Source organism: Acipenser ruthenus, chromosome 1, assembly GCF_902713425.1.
Source record: "Acipenser ruthenus chromosome 1, fAciRut3.2 maternal haplotype, whole genome shotgun sequence".
NCBI classification, from domain to species: domain Eukaryota; kingdom Metazoa; phylum Chordata; class Actinopteri; order Acipenseriformes; family Acipenseridae; genus Acipenser; species Acipenser ruthenus.
Window position 1 is genome coordinate 53,222,244 of NC_081189.1, and position 18,404 is coordinate 53,240,647.

General features: G+C 38.1%; 1 protein-coding gene across 2 annotated transcripts in view; it reads right to left on the reverse strand.

Annotated features, from left to right (window-relative positions):
• Nucleotides 1-18,404, reverse strand: part of LOC117421275 (SWI/SNF-related matrix-associated actin-dependent regulator of chromatin subfamily A containing DEAD/H box 1-like) — a 93,912-nt gene that overhangs the window by 55,867 nt on the left and 19,641 nt on the right. The window contains exons 3-7 of one of the 2 annotated variants that reach the window (XM_034035463.3): nt 14,746-14,842; nt 14,545-14,611; nt 4,088-4,182; nt 3,608-3,706; nt 3,258-3,336 (exon numbers count right to left, since the gene is read on the reverse strand). In XM_034035463.3, coding sequence (XP_033891354.3) covers nt 3,258-3,336; nt 3,608-3,706; nt 4,088-4,182; nt 14,545-14,611; nt 14,746-14,842 — 437 coding nt within the window. Of the gene's footprint in view, nt 1-3,257; nt 3,337-3,607; nt 3,707-4,078; nt 4,183-14,544; nt 14,612-14,745; nt 14,843-18,404 lie in introns of both variants that reach the window. The other variant, XM_034035461.3, reaches the window with a different exon arrangement.

Below are 18,404 nucleotides of genomic sequence, written 5' to 3' on the forward strand. Positions count from 1 at the left end.
GCAATAATCAAGTATCACAGAATAAATTCATCTAAAATGCTTGAAAGAAGTGGACGTCCAAAACAGAATTACGGGGACAGCAGGTAGAAGAATCATCTGAGCAGCCAATATATATTAAAAAAAAAAAAATCTAAGGATTAACAGCCAAGGACTTAAAATAGAGATTTAATTAAAAAGTGGATAACTGAATGCTTGTCCTTAATTTGTTACCTTGAATTACGGTATAAGTGTAGGGTGCCAATATGTGTCTGTGACTATATAATATTTTCAGGCTACTTGTTGATTTTTTGTATTTAAAATCACTGAACGTTAGGTTATCATCATAATCCTGGTTCACTGAAATAGGAATATTAACCATTACAAAATGGGTGTTCCCCTTAAGACACCCGAACCTGACAACTTTATACCAAAAGACACTCAGAGGAGGGCGACGTAATGCTGCTCCTACCTCACAAGCATAAAGTCCCTACCTCACCCCGACAATATCGTCATTTTCCTTCAAGAACTACGTCCATGGACTCTGCAACCTCAAAGTTAATGGTTAATATTTCTATTTCAGGGAAGTGAATATTAACCATTACAAAAGCTGTCGCAAGGACATGGAGTATACATCAATCAGCTACAAAAGGACAAGTCAAAGCCACCTTGTGCCTGAATCAATACCAGCATAGCTGGAATAAAAACATTAGTCTGTTCTAGGAGTATAACCAACTGTCAAGGACATGACATATAACACTGAGCTACAAAGCTAACCAAACACTGCTTTGTACTCTCGTGCCAAATCCAGGATTCTGCAGGTCCACGACATTCAGTTGATAGAACCTGGCATAAGTATGGGGGAAGCCCAAACTGCTGCACTACATATGTCCTGGATCGATGCACCTGAAACAAAACCCACAAAGTCGCCTGTCCCCTGGTGGAATGGCCAGTTTATAATTTTGCCTGTTATCCATTTGGATAGACAGTGTTTAGATATATCCTGTCCCTGTGACCGAGCTCCGTAACAGACAAAAAATTGTTCTGACAGCTTTAAGTTCTGTCCACATAATACGCTAATGCCCACATAATACACTAATGCCCGACTGGTTAATTAGAAAAGCCAGGTTAGTATGAAGTGTGACCTTTGTTCTGGCCTCTGAAAAAATTAGACAAGCTTTCGATCTCACTGACCAGCTTAGCAGAGGTGATTGCAAGCAAGTAAGCTGTCTTAAAGACACATTTCCTACCAGCTAAATGCATGGGCTCAAATGGAGGTTTTGTCAGTACTTTAAGTACTACAATTAACCTCCAAGAAGGAACTAAGTCCTTCACCAGTGGCCTAAGCCACAGGGTGCCTTTCAAAAATTGCCTCGCCAGGAAATGAGCTCCTGGGGAGACTGAATCTATTTTAATCTATGGCACACCAAAATGGCTGCCAAATAGACGTTTAGGAGTAGAAACTGCATAAAAACAGTATAAAATTGTCATAGGGCATGTTGAGGTTTTGAAACCAGGAGCCAAACACCACGTCTGAAACACGCCCCACTTGTAACTATACTGGGAACGAGTAGAGGCTGCCCTGGCATTTTGTAGAGTGTCGATCACCCTGTTTGATGACCCCAGACGGCTCAAATGCAGCCGTTCAGGTGCAAGACCCAGCTGCAGGCTCAATGGGTTGGGGTGCCACAGGGTACCCTTCACCTGACCTAGGAGGTTGTGGCACATCAACAGCTCCCACAGCCGGCCGTTCAGGAGCTGTATTAGAGGGGGGAACCAAACTCTCTTGGGCCAGTATGGGGCTATTAAGAGCACCCTAGCACTGTTCTGTCTGACCTTCTCCAAGCACAGCGGTAGCAGCAGAAACGCATAGAGTAGACATGCTGGCCACAGGTGTGCCAGTGCATCTATCCCTAGAGGTCCCCCTTCTCCTATTATGGAGAACCACAGTGGACAATGTAATGATTCCTGAGAGGCAAAGAGGTCTACCTCTGCTCTCCCAAATCTCTCCTAAATGAGACTCACGACATCGGGATGGAGTCTCCACTCTGGGGACCCCTCCTCGAGTGGCGGTCCACAGCCCAGTTGGTTACTCCCGGCAGGTGAACTGTCCAAAGTGAGAGGAGGTTCACTTGTGCCCACAACAGAAGCTTGTGCTGGTGGTTTACATAGGACACCACAGACGTGTTGTCCGTACAGACAAGTTAGCATGTGTCACCCCCAAACCTGCTCAAAAAATTCCTGTAAGAACAGGTACGCTGCCTGCAGTTCCACACCCTGCACGCCTCGGCCCTCCCACACTGTTGGATGCATCTGTGGTGATGACCTCTCTCCTGGTGAGTGCTACTCCTAGGTGTAGATGGGCCAGCTGTCTCCACCAAGAGAGCGCCTGTAGACAGTGTCAGGACACTCAACAGGAGGTTGCGCTACAGAACCGGCTGACAAGCCATGAGGTTGAACCAAATCTGCAGAGGGCGCATATGCAAGACCCATTGGGAGGGTTTTTGATTCCGCATGCCATCAAGCCCAGAAGCCTCTGGAAGACCACTACAGGTAGTGCCCTGCCTAGCTGAAACAGCTCCAAACAGGCGGTTACTCGACTTCCTGAGTACAGGCACTACTAGTTAGTAGTGAGTTTATGCTCGCAGGGGCAGAGCAGCACCACGTCACCCTCCTCTGACGAGTGTCTTTGGTATAAAGTTTTCAGGTTCAGGCGTCTTAAAGGGGAACGCCCACTTTGTAATGGATAATATTCCCTACATGAAAGGGAACTATAGCTAGCATACAAATCTGAATCATTTGGGACCTAAAGTGACTGCTGCTCTGGAAAACAGGAAATATTTAAAAACTACACATGACACCAAGTGTACAGTTTACCCAGAGATAGCAGGGGAGACATCTTGGTCCCTAAGGCTGCATTAGGAGGATCACTTTTCTAGTTTCATGTAAAGATCTGTACATCTATTTTTCTTTACATACTTGCCAACCAATGGACCTAAACAGAATGGAACTTTTACTTCGGTTGGGACTAGTCTCTCTCTACACACCAGCCCTAAACATGCTAGGCGATCAAATGAACAATTTTTTTGGAAAAACTGCGCAAGGACACACTAAAAGAAAGATCTTATTCAAGAATGTTGATACCTAAATAAAATCAAAACACTTCTGGTTATAAAGGCCATTTTATAAAAAGCACTATGATACTTGTGTAATGTGCAGTTATCACAATGGGGGTGAAAGGTTCTTTCTCTGCATAGTGAAATAAGCATAATCAAATTTGCCTGTGTTGGAGAATAGCAGCAATACTTCAAGTGCAACATCAAAAGACCAGTTGTGCTCTTCAAGTACCTCCCTCAGCTCCTAGCAACAGAAACAAATATTTCATTATAAGACAAAAGTTAAATTATAATACCATCTTATCAAGTATCTACCATATGTAAACAGTTATACATTTCTATAATAAGCCACATTGAACCTTTTCTGTGGATGAATTTATCCTTTGTTCTTTGTACATCAGAATACCAAGGGTTGACCTTGGTATTTTGATGTAGATCAAGCATCATAAAAAATCTAAATCTAAAATATCTGGCAAGCATGGAGATTGAACTCCCCAGAGGATTCATGAACTCACCTCTTTATCTAAATTAGGAAACCTGTTATTTAGTTTCTTCAGGACAGCCTCCCGGTTCTCCCACTCCTCCACTGCACCTGCATCACTTGACTCTTCAGTCTATTGAGAGAGACAGAATAAAATGGTGACATGCATAGAATAGTGACAATTACTTGGCAAACATTCAGTATTGTAAAATGCAAATCTCTTGTCCAGGCTTTAAGTAACCAATACAATTAATGGTAATTCTCTTTAAATTTGTGTTTAAAATTTTTTTTAAAAAAATACAAGCACTGAAATAGTAAAAACTCTTCCTAGATGTATTCCCAAGGCTTTCTATACCTAGGAAAGTGAGCAGGTTTTTTGTCACACGGTAAACTGTGAGCACACTGCACAAGGTTAGCAAAATTAATGCAACATACATTAAAAGGCATTAAAAGCTGTGCAACAAAAAATTAGACTCCCACAGTAGTGAATTGCTATAAGACTTACATCACTCACTGAAGCATCTTTTTTCTTCTTGTTTGCTTGAATTATATCACTATCCTGAGCGCTGCTTTTTGTAGAATCATCTTTCTTCCTTTTCCGAACATTCTCTGAAATTGAAAATGCAGATCGTTATGACATCTTTTTTTATAATACACATTCATTGTGACTTAATACACTTCAAAAAGTATTAGGGCATCTTTGTGGGGGTTTCTCATTTTACCTCACTTGGGGCCTTTTGTTTACAAACAGACTATGGTCAAATGTTCACAGTACATAAGAAAGTTTACAAAATGAGGGGAGGCCATTCATCCATCTTGCTTATTTGGTTGTTAGTAGCTTATTGATCCCAGAACCTCATCAAGTTCTTGAAGGATCCCAGGGTGTCGGCTTCAACAATATTACTGGGGAGTTGGTTCCAGACCCTCACAATTCTCTGTGTAAAAAGTGCCTCCTGGCATTCAGATTTTCATTGTGCTGCATTACGAGGGCATCTTTTCTGAAAGTTGGTTTCCCAATTTGGTGCTTCTCTGCAGAAAATGCTTAACAGGCTACACTAGAGTTTTCCAACTGGAGTGCCGCCACATTTTCAATAATTCCTGTTTGTTCATAAAACTGTTTCTGAAGTGACAAAATATCTGCTCAACCTGTTAATGCAAACCACTGCTGAATACGTGCAGCCAAGCCGATAGGGTGCTTTACGCCCACTGAACCTCAGCATAGCGGCAGCATTACCATAAATGCACATTCTGTGTGCTTCCCATAACAACCTGAATACGAAGACACAGAACAAAATATTCTAAAAATGTTTGAAAAAAAGAGACCCTGCGGCATCCACCTCTGCTACCAACGATGCTAAAACATGTGAATCTGAAAAAAAAAAAAAAAAAAGTGTGCGTCACAGGGCTCTAAATTGACAACAAAAAGGGCAAGTCCAAAATGGCATTCAGTTCAATAAATTTGTAGAGGGCACCAAGGCCACAAAACTTAAGCCAAGGCCAAAGTTTAGTATGTTGTGTAATTTTGTTTAGGATTCATATATAAAGCTAATTACAATCACAATGTAATTGTATGTAAAATAAATAAATACTGTGATATCTTGTAACAATTGTAAAATCGCCCTGGATAAATGTCTGCTAAGAAAAAAAAATATATATATATTATAATAATAATAACAGGCTACAGAAAGAAACGCCACAGTTTGACTTAATAACCAGCAGCCTAGACAGGGCTCTGGACTAACTTGTTTTCCTTAAGGCCCCCAAAAATTGGTCTCTAAATCCAATTGTTGGGTGTCACTTTAAAAGCAAGTTGGTTGCTACCATATTCAACTGTTTAAAATATAACTTGACACTAAAGTAACTTATGTTAGAACTCACTTGTTTGTTGCCTCATTCTGTTGAATAGGTAATCTATGCAGCTAATGACTGCAATTAACTCTGCATTTTATATTTGAGATATTTTCCAAGTGCTGTGTATGGAATTGATGACTGCACCTTTGTGTCCAGTTGTATGGGAAATGGCATGCTGCAGCTCGCATGCTCAGTGTAGGAGTCTGGTCTGAGAGCATGTAAACAACAGCCAACTGTTACGTTTTCTACTGTACGTGTAACCATTTGTTGTTTCAGTAAAAAGCAAGTTTCAGTGAGTTTATTCTGTTATTTTATGGTTGTAAATACACCACAACGAAACACTATCATATATTTTAGATATTTCAAAACTTTTTTCATTATCACAATCTGAAAAGATAAGTTTAATGAATGGCAGTTTTTCTACAGCAAATCAACTAAGCTGCATTACATTATCTACCCAAGTACACACTTCCCTTATTCAGTCTTTTCATTTTCATTTAAAAAGCACGAGGCTAGAAATCAAGTAGAAGGCTGGGGAATATGGGGGGTCCTCCCCCAGCGTGGGTGCAAGTTGCAGCGCCCCCCACCGAAAACGAATTACAGGGTTTTGCAGGGGTCTAAATTCTGCATATCCTGGGCCTAAATATATGCCTTAATAGGACCCAAAATTCAAAGTAAGTGTATAACTTTGTATGAATTTAGGCGTTGAGATTTAAAGAGCAAGTAAAAGTTACTTGTGTAAGAATAGTAATTACAAAATACATATTTATTATATTTTATATTATAATTTTAAAACCACAAACTTGTCTTAGCACACAGTACATTTCAAAAGTAAGTAAAGTTACATATTTAAGCAAACTCGTTCGGTTTTGCAATAATTTATTACACAGAAAAAATTTATTTCAGGCACAAAAACAAAGAATGTCACATTATATAGATACCATAATACCAAGTGAGACAGAAGAGAATTGGTAGCAGTTTCTAAATTAAATATAAGAAGCAGTATTAATTGGTAGTAAATTTGAATACAGAAAAGGTAAGCCATGAGCCGTGTTTTGTTTTCTATTTTTTCATGTATTCAATTTTTTCCTTTGCATTTTATACAAAAAACCAAGGCATATTTTAAGTTTCTAAAAATATTCATGGAACCAACCAGCCCTTACATTTATTTTTAGTCTTCCAAGACTCTGAGTATACATACTTTCCCACGTCGGCATTTCTCATTAAACTACCGAGTCCGAGAATGCGCAAGTACATTAATAAATACATTTTTAAAAGTGTAGTTGCAAGAACTGCGATTTCAAACACTGTTATTTTACAGGTTTTCAGAGTTTGTTTCTGTTGCATTTTCTGTAAACAATGTGATTTCTACAGTAAGTTGTATTTCTTTTTCGTTTTTAATTCTGTTAACTGTTGGTTGGTTAAAATAAATACAAAAAAACAATATGTAATGCATTGGCATTTACTTGAACATTGTAGCTTGAAAGTAAAAGTTCAGTACATAAATATCAAGTAACAGGTATATGAAATGGAAAAACATGGAAACTACTTCAAATGGAAGAGAGTAATGTTGAAATGGAAAATCACGTTGGTGTACAAATTACATACAAATGTTTTTGGATATTTCTTATTCATTTTATCAATACAGATTAGCACAAACCGACATACCACTTCTTTAGGAGATTAGCATGAGCTACTATAGGAAATCTGGAGCAGCTTCCCTTTTTGACTGGTGCTTGCAGTCTGCCACAAAACACTGCAGTACATGGCTTACTAGCTTTAATTTGTATTCAATTAAAAGTATGACTACTTGGTGTAGAAATCACATTAATGTTCACGCAGCACCCTGGAAAAGGGTAAGTGTTATTAACGTAGATTGTATACACTATAAGACGTTCAATGTAATACTGTTGTAGATCAATTTTGCCAAAACGTGTCGCCACGAGAGGCACTCAAATCGACACGACAACATGCAGCTGGTGAGTGCGTAGGAGTCAAAAGTTTAGAAGTGAAAGCAAACATGGAGTTAACACACTCATTAATGGCCTACATTTTTATACAGTGTACCTGTTTGCACAATGCCTTTTAGCACCCTAAAAGCCTGGACACGCCAGCGCTTCTCTTTTTTTTTGGGGGGGGGATGCACAGTAGACAGTGCCACACCAGCGTGTCTATACCCAAAGTGTCAGTTACCTTATAGCATTACATTTAATGCAAAAATACCCTCCCTCCCCTCACTGTTGCTCTTGCCTAATATACAAAGAAAATATGGCTGTTTTACAAAGACATGGAAAGTGTGACCAACAGAAAAGGAGGAGGAAGAGATTCGTACTGTACATAAGTTTGAACACACATTTCCATTTGACTGAACTTCTTAAAGTAATTTAGATAGTCTTCTAAAAACAACGAAGTGCCGTGCCTATTTAAACAGATAATTACAGTATGTGCTTATGCGTATTCATACGTGTGTGTGGGTGTACTTTATCTGCATTTTGTGTAGAACTGTCAATAACATTACTTTACCACAGTTTTACAGCAACTGATTATGCAGCAAAAGATTGGACGGTAACTCAGTGATATTTTTCATTTAATAAAAGAATCAGCAAAACAAAGCACATAAAAATAAAATAAATCAGTCATATTCATCAATTGCGCAACGCAAATATCATTTCCTGAATTAAATATATATGCTAGATTTCAGATCGATCTTCTAAGTCAATGCATAAGACATTTTACAGTGCTATAACATATACTCATTGTATTTCATACCCTTTGAGTAGGCTGTTTGTTTTTAAAAAAATATTACACAATACCCTAACTCTGCTGTACAGTTACTGACAGGTATATGATTGTACAGTTCCACCTTCATGTAAGCTCAAAACGGATTGGACCATTCATGGTGTCCATGGAAACATATGCCCGGAAACAAAATGCCCTCACAGAAGGAACGTTCTACTCAACTAACATACATCATGAATTGTGGAAATTGACGCTATTTTACTGGAACAAAATAAACATGTTGAATACTATTGACTGGAACATACAAGTACTGTAAAAACTATTTAATCTTTTTTTTAATTTTAGGTGGCTCATCTGGCGAAGTAGATGGCAATTTAGCCAGCTGCCAGCTGGAAATGAGAAGTCTGCTTATTACAGTCCCAAGTATTTGCTTTCTGCTGTCTCCATTCTTGATGGTCAGTTTGAGAAGTAAACTCCGGATTTTCCATGCAGCAGCTGACCCTGCTTTAGTACAAAACTCACACTACGTTTATGGGTTTTCATTACGGTAATGTCTCAAATTACCATGGCTGCTTCTTTGTAACTGAATATTTAGAATAGACATGGTGCTAAAGATGCAACAAATGATAAAATCTGTTCGGTTAAGTCAAAACTTTATTTAGTCACCCTGCGATTTGAGTGCGAAAGACAACATTGGTTTATTGGAGTTCACAAAGGCCTTGCACACACCTAAATGCGAGTTCACCTTTTGCTCTTAATATGGTTTAAGTACACACACAGTTCCTTTACAGACCGATGTCATAGCACATTCATAAATATTGACAACATAACCCTGTAACCATGTTATTGTTTGGATCCAAACAATTCCTAATACAGGCATCTTTAGTTGTAGCTGAAACGGCATTGCGGACATAATGGCCGTAAACAGATAATTTTGAGGGGCATTGCGTCAACTGATAATGGCACCCATGGCAATTGCCACATGTCCGCAGTTAATTTTGAGCCCTGGTGTCCGTTACCTGATATACAGATTTTTGTGGACTGGTGATGTATCTTGCCCTTTGCCAGAATGTCTTTTTTGTAGGGAGAAGCTGTCTAACACGATGGTTCCAAGCAAGTTAAAAACACCATTTGACAACCAAAATACCCTCACTCACCAGCAAAGACAAATTACTTCAAGCGCTTGAAAGAACTGAACGTGAAGCAAACTCGATTAATGACTGATCCTATGAAAGTCTCGGATAAGCCACAGGAAACAAGCTATTTAGAAGCCACATACCATTGCTGAGATGCTAATTCTCCCGGCATGTTAGGAGCTGATGCACCCAAAGTAGTAGCCAGAGTTCCTCTCTCAGATAACACAATCAACCAGCGTATTGATGACATGTCAGCTGATATCAAACTGGCACTTCAAGAGAAATTAAAAACAAGTGGGAAGTTTGCTCTGAAGATTGACGAATCTACAGACGACATCGGTGGCTACGCTCAGCTCATAGCCAACGTCGGGTATGCTGAAGATTACATCAAAGAGAATTTCTTCTGCAAAGAACTGCCGTAGCACACAACTGGGACAGGACTGGAGAGTATTTTGGCCAACCACTGCGTCCTGCACCATAAGGCTCTTGTCGCTAAAACAATGCCACAAAGAGCTAAATTCAGCACTAGAGCAAACTGAAAATTACATCTCGTCTGTTTCCTGTGAAGAGATGGGGGCAGAGCACCAAAGCTTACTCCTGCACACTGAGGTGCGGTGGCTGTCTCGGGGGGGGGGGGGGGGGGGGGGGGGAACAGGGGTGAGAGTAGAGATAAGTAGCCAAGACACAAAAGGTATGGTGCTGAGTGCAGCACCAAGTTAAATACAAAGCAAATATGCGTATACCTACAGAAACAAACAACACACTGTGCACAATAATTGCACAAACTGTTTCATTTTACAAAACAAAGTGCAAACAGAAACAAAAAAAAAGAAAAAAAGAAACTATTGCTTGTTCCTTTGCTTATTGTAATAACTTACTTGTTACCTCTAAAATCGCTGTGTATAAGGGCATATGTCAAGCAAATACAAAAAAAAAAAAACACACACACACACAACACATGCTATGCTCCTGCCGCCTTCAAACCAAAACTAAAAGTTTATTACTGTGCTGAGAATACCTCGTTTCCAGCTAAATATGGCTGCTCGTTTTCACTGCATTTTCTCAGGTACAGCTAACCAAATTGATTCTATTTATTTCTATTCTATTAAATAGAATATCTTTGAGCTAACCTTGGAAGTATTTGCGCTACGTCAAAGGTCAAACAGCATTCAAACACTGAAACTCAAGTCGCTATTGAAACAATATTTAAAAGTGTATCAATGTTCTTTGGATGAGGCGTAAAACCGATGTCCTATTGTAAGTGACTGTGCAGCAGCAGTTGTTGATGCATAGTTCACCCCCCCAGGTCTCTAAGTCGCTTTGGATAAAAGCGTCTGCTAAATGACTAATAATAATAATAATAATAATAATAATAATAATAATAATAATAATAATAATAAATGTGTTGGCTGCAAAAAAATTAATTACAAGCAGACATTTTCAAGTTTTGTAAACCTTTTAAAAATTATCTTTACATACTATTGAATAGAAACGTGCAATTCCATATTTTACTGCCTTTAAATCAATAAATCGTATACATGGGAGACCAAACCGTAAAGGAAAGTTTTTGTATTTCTTTACATTTCTAATACTACATAGAAATTATGAAGTTTTAAAACAACAGATACCTTCAAATTATTAGTAAGTTGTAACATCATATATGTCACTGACTCACAAGGTCAATGTACAGACTAGTATAAACATAACACCAATCATGAAGTCGGTATTTGTTAGACCCTGTTGCCATAGTAACCAAATGCATGGCTCTGATAAAAGTTTGATTTTACAGCGTAAAATGCTGCAAGGAAAATAAAATGCCTATTTCACGGTAAATTACAAGAAGCTGAAAACAACATTTCGTTTTTACTTACAAAATCAGCTCTCAGCTCGCCAACGCTCACCATTGATACAGTACACATTCCAAACACACACTCATTTTACAGTTCCCAAAACCGTCTATAGACAAAACACTCCCTCCCCTGGGGGAAGGTCCTATCTCGTGTGTATTAGTTCTGCGATGAACTTAAAGTTTGTTTACTTCGGAGGAATTGCCCTACGCAGATCTTGTCTCCAATGAAGTTTGGTGCACCAAGCTGGCCTACCTTGTGGATATATTCAGCCACCTCAACAACCTGAACAAAAAAATGTAAGGAAGAAATAACATCCTGACAAGCGCAGATAAACTGGAAGGATTCAGATTAAAAATAGCCCTCTGGCAGGCAGGTGAAACTGTTCCCCTTGGCATGTGCGGACCCTAACGGCAACATATTATCAAATCTCATCTCCGCGCATCTTAAAACTGCCTGTGTATCTACAGAGATAGAAACTAGGAGATTTATTTATTTATTTATTGGTGTTACAGGTTGTAAGGAAGCCTTGTCAGGTTTGGTACTGGTCAAAATGTATTTATTGTACCTACACAGAATTTGTATAACAGCGCTATACACTCGTGCCTGAAACTGGGGAAGATATGACATGACGTGATTGAAAATTTGTGACTGTATATGTGTTAGATAAAGACGTTAGCATTGATGAGGGTTTTAAGTGCGTCTGCTTTAAAATCTATCACACACAAAATAATTTCTAAAAAGTGATATGCCTGAACAAGTATTATAATGCTGCCATTGGGGGGGAAAAAAAAAAAAAAAAAAAAAAAAAAAGATGTAAACACATTGTTATTATTTTATTATTTATTTAAGTGCTATTGAAATACTGTATTTCCGTTTATCAATCACAATAAGATTTTTTTTTTAAAAAACACAATAGCAAAAAATGTTTTGAACTGTCCAAATTGCTTATTTGAGGGCTAAAAAAGAAATCTGCAAACAGCATTTAACATGGAAATTGCTAAAATAAATGGGCAACACTCTGCATGTCTTGCTTTCAAGTGTACTAAAGAGAAACATTATTATTATTATTAATTATTATTATTATTTTTATTATTATTAATAACAACAACAACAACAACAACAACAATAATAATAATAATAATAATAATAATAATAATAAACAACAACTAGTTGCTAGCAACTATAAAAGGCTTCCAAGCAGTTATCGTGAAATTTAAGCGCATTGGTTATTATAGATGAAACGTTATCACAAGTGTGATGACTGTGTCCATTTTGGCACAAATATAAGAATTTTAAAAATTGCCCGAAATTTTCATTAAATCTAAGATGGCTGCCACACCATGTGACTAAAAGCCACCATATTGACCATGGCACAACATCCCAGTCCTCTACATCTGTGTCAAATTTTGTGTGTTTTGGTGCAGCCGATAAGAAGTTATAGGCAGTTTTATAGCCAGCTGCGTATGCTGATGATGTCATGCATCACGTTTGACCTTTAGGAGAGGTCAAAGGTTGCGGGTGATGACATTTTTTTCATAGAGTACATATAACTTCCTATACGTGTTCCATTATAACTATGACCCTGTCAGCACACCCTAGGGGTTAAAATGTCAACGTAAATTCCAATATGGCCACCGCATCGTGTGAGCAATCCGTTTCAAACTTCAGCAGTTATTACTTTCCAATGGTCTGTGCAATTGTGTTGATAATGAAGAGCATAAGTGCAATGGTGTTCTTGTTATGGGTTGCAAAAGTTTTTTTTACAATTATCAATATGGCCGCCAAACCATGTGACCAAAATGTGTCATTCATATCACCAGTACTTCACGCGAGTCTCTATGGTCATAAAAAGTTTCATGACTGTAGTGTATTGCACCTTGGATTTATGCATGAATGTATGAAAATAGAGCCGTTGTGAAACGGTTATTTGCGCGCCACGGTCATGTTTGTTAACAAAAAAGCATGGATTTTACAAACGGTAGAAAAGACCTGGTCATCAACATGCGTGCCAGTTTAGGTGTCGATTGACGTTGTGGTTTAAGACAAGAAGATTGTTGAATATTTGGCGCTGATCCAGCGTAGCGGGCAAAGTAATTGTTCAATCAACCTCGATTGAACATATGTGTTTTTATAGGCCATTGCTGCACTATCTGCTGCCATTGTTATAGTTCCACCTTAAGTTGTTTTTAACGGCAAGAGTTTTGAAAAATTCCCAAAATTTCCACGAGATCCAATATGGCGGTCGAACCATGTGACTTTTTCATTTGGGGATGCCAGTCTGGTTGTCCAGCCATAGGCATCTACTTACGTATGCGTTCTCATAACTCTGTGATGCCGTTTGTGCGGAATAATAATAATAATAATAATAAACACAGCAATAACAATAGGATTCCCCAGCCTTTGGCTTGGAAGCCTAATAATAATAATAATAATAATAATAATAATAATAATAATAATAATAATAATAATAATAATCCTAACAAAAACAATAGGCTTCCCCAGCCTACGGCTTGGAAGCCTAATAATAATGCTTGATTCCCAGTTGAGTTTATATTGATTCTAGGCAGGGATGATAGACAAATCATGTCGAACTCTAGGTTAGACAGGTTACACCAGTTATTTACATTCGATCAGGACCAAAAAATCATGCTGAATTATACAGAATGAAAGATACTAACCAGATTAACCCTTTGCGGTCCATTGGCGGACTGCGTCCGACATTGCAATTATTCCTCACAGGTCCTTTGTCGGACTGGGTCCGACATCATTATAGCAACGCAAAAAACGGGTTTTTAGTCGTTTTTTCTCCGGAAAAAGCCGAGAAAACCATTCAATTGCCGAGTGGGAGTGACAGGAGCCGAGACAAGTCAAAAAAAAAAAAGAAAAAAAAAAAAGGCGTATCTCATGATTAGTCATACATGGTATCTGGTATCAGATAACTGGGCGGGTTGTAAGTAAACAAGTTGGCTGACTGAATCAGCGCACAGAAAACAAATGGACATTTGCAGAGCTTTTTTGAGATGTTATAGTAATAAAATAATGACTTGGATCGCATTATTGAGGAGTTTGGTGATAAAACGAGTGATCCGGAGATGATCGATTGGTATGTACGACTATTATTATTATTATTATTTATTTCTTACATAGGTGAACGCTATAGCAAACGAAAGGGTGGGGCGGGGCTGGAGATGCCTAGTGAGTGCTTTGTTGATATGCAGGGCCATTTAAACCCGTTTGACTGTGGAAAATAATACTTTTAAATAGCGCGTCTAAAATTAACTGCGCGTGTGAAAATTAATTAGACCTGACGTGCCTGACGCGCAATTAATAAATGGACTGCAAAGGGTTAAACACGTGGTTAGTATCTGTGCATAAACCTATTCTGGATCACTTACCTTCCTTCCCAAACAGTACCAGACAGAAGGCCACAGCTCCATCCAGAGTACTTGTGGATCTTAATGCCTAAAATGCACAACAAAAAGCTTAACAATTAAACAGACATACACTGGTTCTAGGTTAGTGTTAATGTATAGTTACTTCGTGCAAAGTCATTTAAAAGCAAGAGTTTAAAAACAATGAAACATCATGAAGCATACCTCTAACAGTTTACTGTCATCTTTATGCGGGAACATCTCCTTTAGTTTTTGGAACTGTTCATCCGTGGATTGTTCCTCATCGGAATCATCTTCAGAACTAGGATTTAAATAAATAATAAATAAAAAAAGAGCCTTGTCTATCTATTAGTTAAACAGGTCACACTAACCCTTTAAGGACATGGATCGTGTTGACATGATCATACCGAAGATGGTTTTTTGCAGTACAGGCTTGAAACACATATCATTGGATAGGGGAGGGACTGACGCTGACTTTGATATTTATTTTTTTCCATGTGATGTCACCGAGAGAGACATTTAGTGTCTAAAGGGCGGAGAAGGTTTTGGCAGTGAATAATGGAATGAACAACTGTTTTATTTAAATATTTAAATTTTGAGAAAAAAAGAGTTGTTTATAAAAGACCCTGAGAATAAACGGGTTATGTCATTGCAATCACTCAAGTGAAACAATGTCTTGTAATTTGCCCAAACATCAATATTTAAAAAAACAAATCAGGAAATATGGTAAGGTCCCTCAGGTCAGAACATGTTTTTTATACATGCATCTCTAAGCAGAATGCATAATTTATATATATATATATATATATATATATATATTAGTGCTGTAAAAAAAAAAGCAAAGTTTGTATGGTTTCTGAAGTTCATGACAGTGTTCCCCGGTGTGTTCATAAAAAAAGGACACCATTTACAAGATGCTACTGTAAAAAAAAAAAATTATATGAAGTCAAATATAGCCAAAAAACACCTGGTCCTGGTGGAGCATCCCACTGAAAAATGTTTGGTCCTGAAAAAAGGGTTAAACTCTTTCCATATTAAAATTACCCGAGCAATAAAACACTAAGAATGTTTCCTACGTTTTACTGATACTGTAAAAACGTTTCCCCGGTTCCCTGAAATAGAAATGTATCCATTACACAATAAGTGAACCTATTACACCCAATTCAATTGCACACTTCTACCAAAGCCGCGTCTTACGCCTGCGACATCAACACGACTGTCTCCCCCCTAAATACATTTTCTTCAGCCTACTGCATTATTGTAAGCAGCGACCAAGGAATTGTAATGGATACATTTTTTTATTTCAGGGAACCACCGTTATGATAACCGAATGCTCCCTTTCAAGTACAAAATATATTCCATTACACAATGCAATTATAAAGTCATGATAAAGTCCACAGATCGCATAATTGCCTCTTGCACATGCTTTTGAATCCGGCTGACACCGCTGTCAGCACTCTGGTTCCAAAGGCAAGGTTCTGAGGATCCAGGTCATTAAGCCTGTAAAACCTTGTGAAGGTGGGAGTAGTGGCCCACACCGCTGCATCGCAAACACCAGAGACCGATGCACCCTGAAACAATGCCTGAGGTAGCAAGACCCCTGGTGGAATTACCTGTGATCTTCTCTAGAGGGGGCAAGTTGGCTTGCTCGTGAGCAATCTCGACTGTCTCCACAATCCAATTGGACAGCCTCTGTTTTGATACTTTGGTTCTTAGCTTCAAAGCGTATAAACAGTTGCTCGGATTGCCACCAACTTGTTGTCTTGTCAACATAATACACGAGTACCCTAACCGGACAAAGCGTATGAAGCAGACACTTCTCATCTGACTGGAATGGTGGAAGATGCAAAGCCTCCAATTCCACAGACCGATTTACATGGAAGGTCGATAGGCATTTGGGCACAAAGGCTGGATTTGTACAGAGCATGACCTTAGTCCTAGACTCATTATATATATATATATATATATATATATATATATACACACACACACGTTACATATTTAAATAATGATCTTGTAAGCAACATTTGAATACTTACAAAATGCACCCGTGCATGTGTTCAATCATTTAATTTTATTGCAACTTCAAAAAAGCAAAGGGTCAGTTTAATTTAATCCCTACAACACAGTATAATAGTTGAAGTTAACTGTCAATAATAATTAGTATTATTACAATAGTCTGCTGCCAATACGTTAATCCCTCAGCCTTGCGGTCTTTGTTTTAAAAACTGTAGTGGAGACTGCTGTTCATTCCATCATTCACTCACCAACCATTTTTAAATGGGAGAAATCCCCCACTGTGCAACACCTTCACTCCTGGATAAAGATAGTTCACTTTTTGAAAGTATCCCATTGTTATAACAGCAAAGTAATAAATAATCCTCTTAAAAGGAGTCGTGTTCTGTTCCTTTTTTTTTTTTTTTAAAGCAGGTGCTTTTTCAATTGTAATTAACTTTTAAACAGATTTAACGTTACTGTAATTCACCTTCTATTTTTGATAAGTTTGTTTAAAAGAAATACGTTTTTTTGGTAAAAGTTGTTTACCTTTATACATTTTTCTGATCAAATGTAATTTCTGTGTAACTAATAGAACATTAACGCTAAAATATTGATTCTGTATTTTATTTATTTATTTTAAATAATGCCAAGACATTTATTGTGCTATATTACTTATTAATCTGATATTTCAGGCATTCCAAGAGAAAAAAAAATAATTGGGCAGCCTTAAAAGCATCTTTCCAAGTTAGCCTGCGGATAGCAAAGGAGAAGCAACCCCACACTATAGGAGAGGATCTTTTCATACCTTGTGTTAAAAGGCATCTGTAAAAGTATTTTAGGTGAAGCAGCAGACATGAAAGTGGATTTGATCCCCCTGTCTAATAATACGTATTAAAAAGATTCAGGACATGTCCTGTGATATTCAGAAAGCTGTTGTAGAGAAAATCCAAGACTACAAAAAGTTTGCTCTGCAGTTGGATGAATCAACAGTTGTATCTGGACTGTCTCAGTTAATGGTGTTTGTTAGGTTTGTGAGCGATGGAGATATTCAAGAGAAATTTATTTTTTGTGACCACTTAGAGAAGACCACTAAGGGAGAGGACATTTTCAGGGTTGTGGATTCAAACTTGAAGGACTTGCAGTTGGAATGGAGTGATTGTGTTGGGATTTGTACAGATGGTGCTAAGAGTATGATGGGTTGTAAATCAGGTTTTATTGCACGTTATAAAACTTGTACCTGATGTAACAGTGACCCATTGTATTTTGCACAGAGGCGCCCTGGCATCCAAGTCATTGCAATTAAATCTAGGCAGAGTGTTAGTTTCAGTTGTCAAAATAATAAACTTGATTAAGGAGACATCCAACGCAAGCCAGGTTGTTCAGTGCTCTTTGTAAGGAGACGGGGCTGCCCATGAACATTTGCTGTTCGATACAGAGGTCAGACGGTTGTCCAGGGGAAGGGTACTGGATAGATTGTGAGAACTGAGGGAGGTGGAACAAGTTTTTTTGGAGAAAGAAAAGTCTAGCTTTTCTGCCCTCTTTCTTGATACCAGCTGGTTGTCATGGTTTGCATATACAGTGTACATACTCAGAAAACTGAATGACTTGAAGTTGGATCTAAGTGATCTGGATTCTCAACATTGTCATACTTGAGACCAGAGCATGATCTTAGAGTGGCCTTATCAAAGGCTGAACCAAGAATTGACATGCTGGTAGCAAATTTCCCCGAGAACCTCACTGCTCCCACTAAAAGCCTTATAAAATTGTTTTTCACTCCCTGGGATTTGAACTTTCTTTATTTTCAGTAGCATATATATATATTTTTTTTTCATTCTTATTTGCATTGTCAAATATGAGATGGGTCC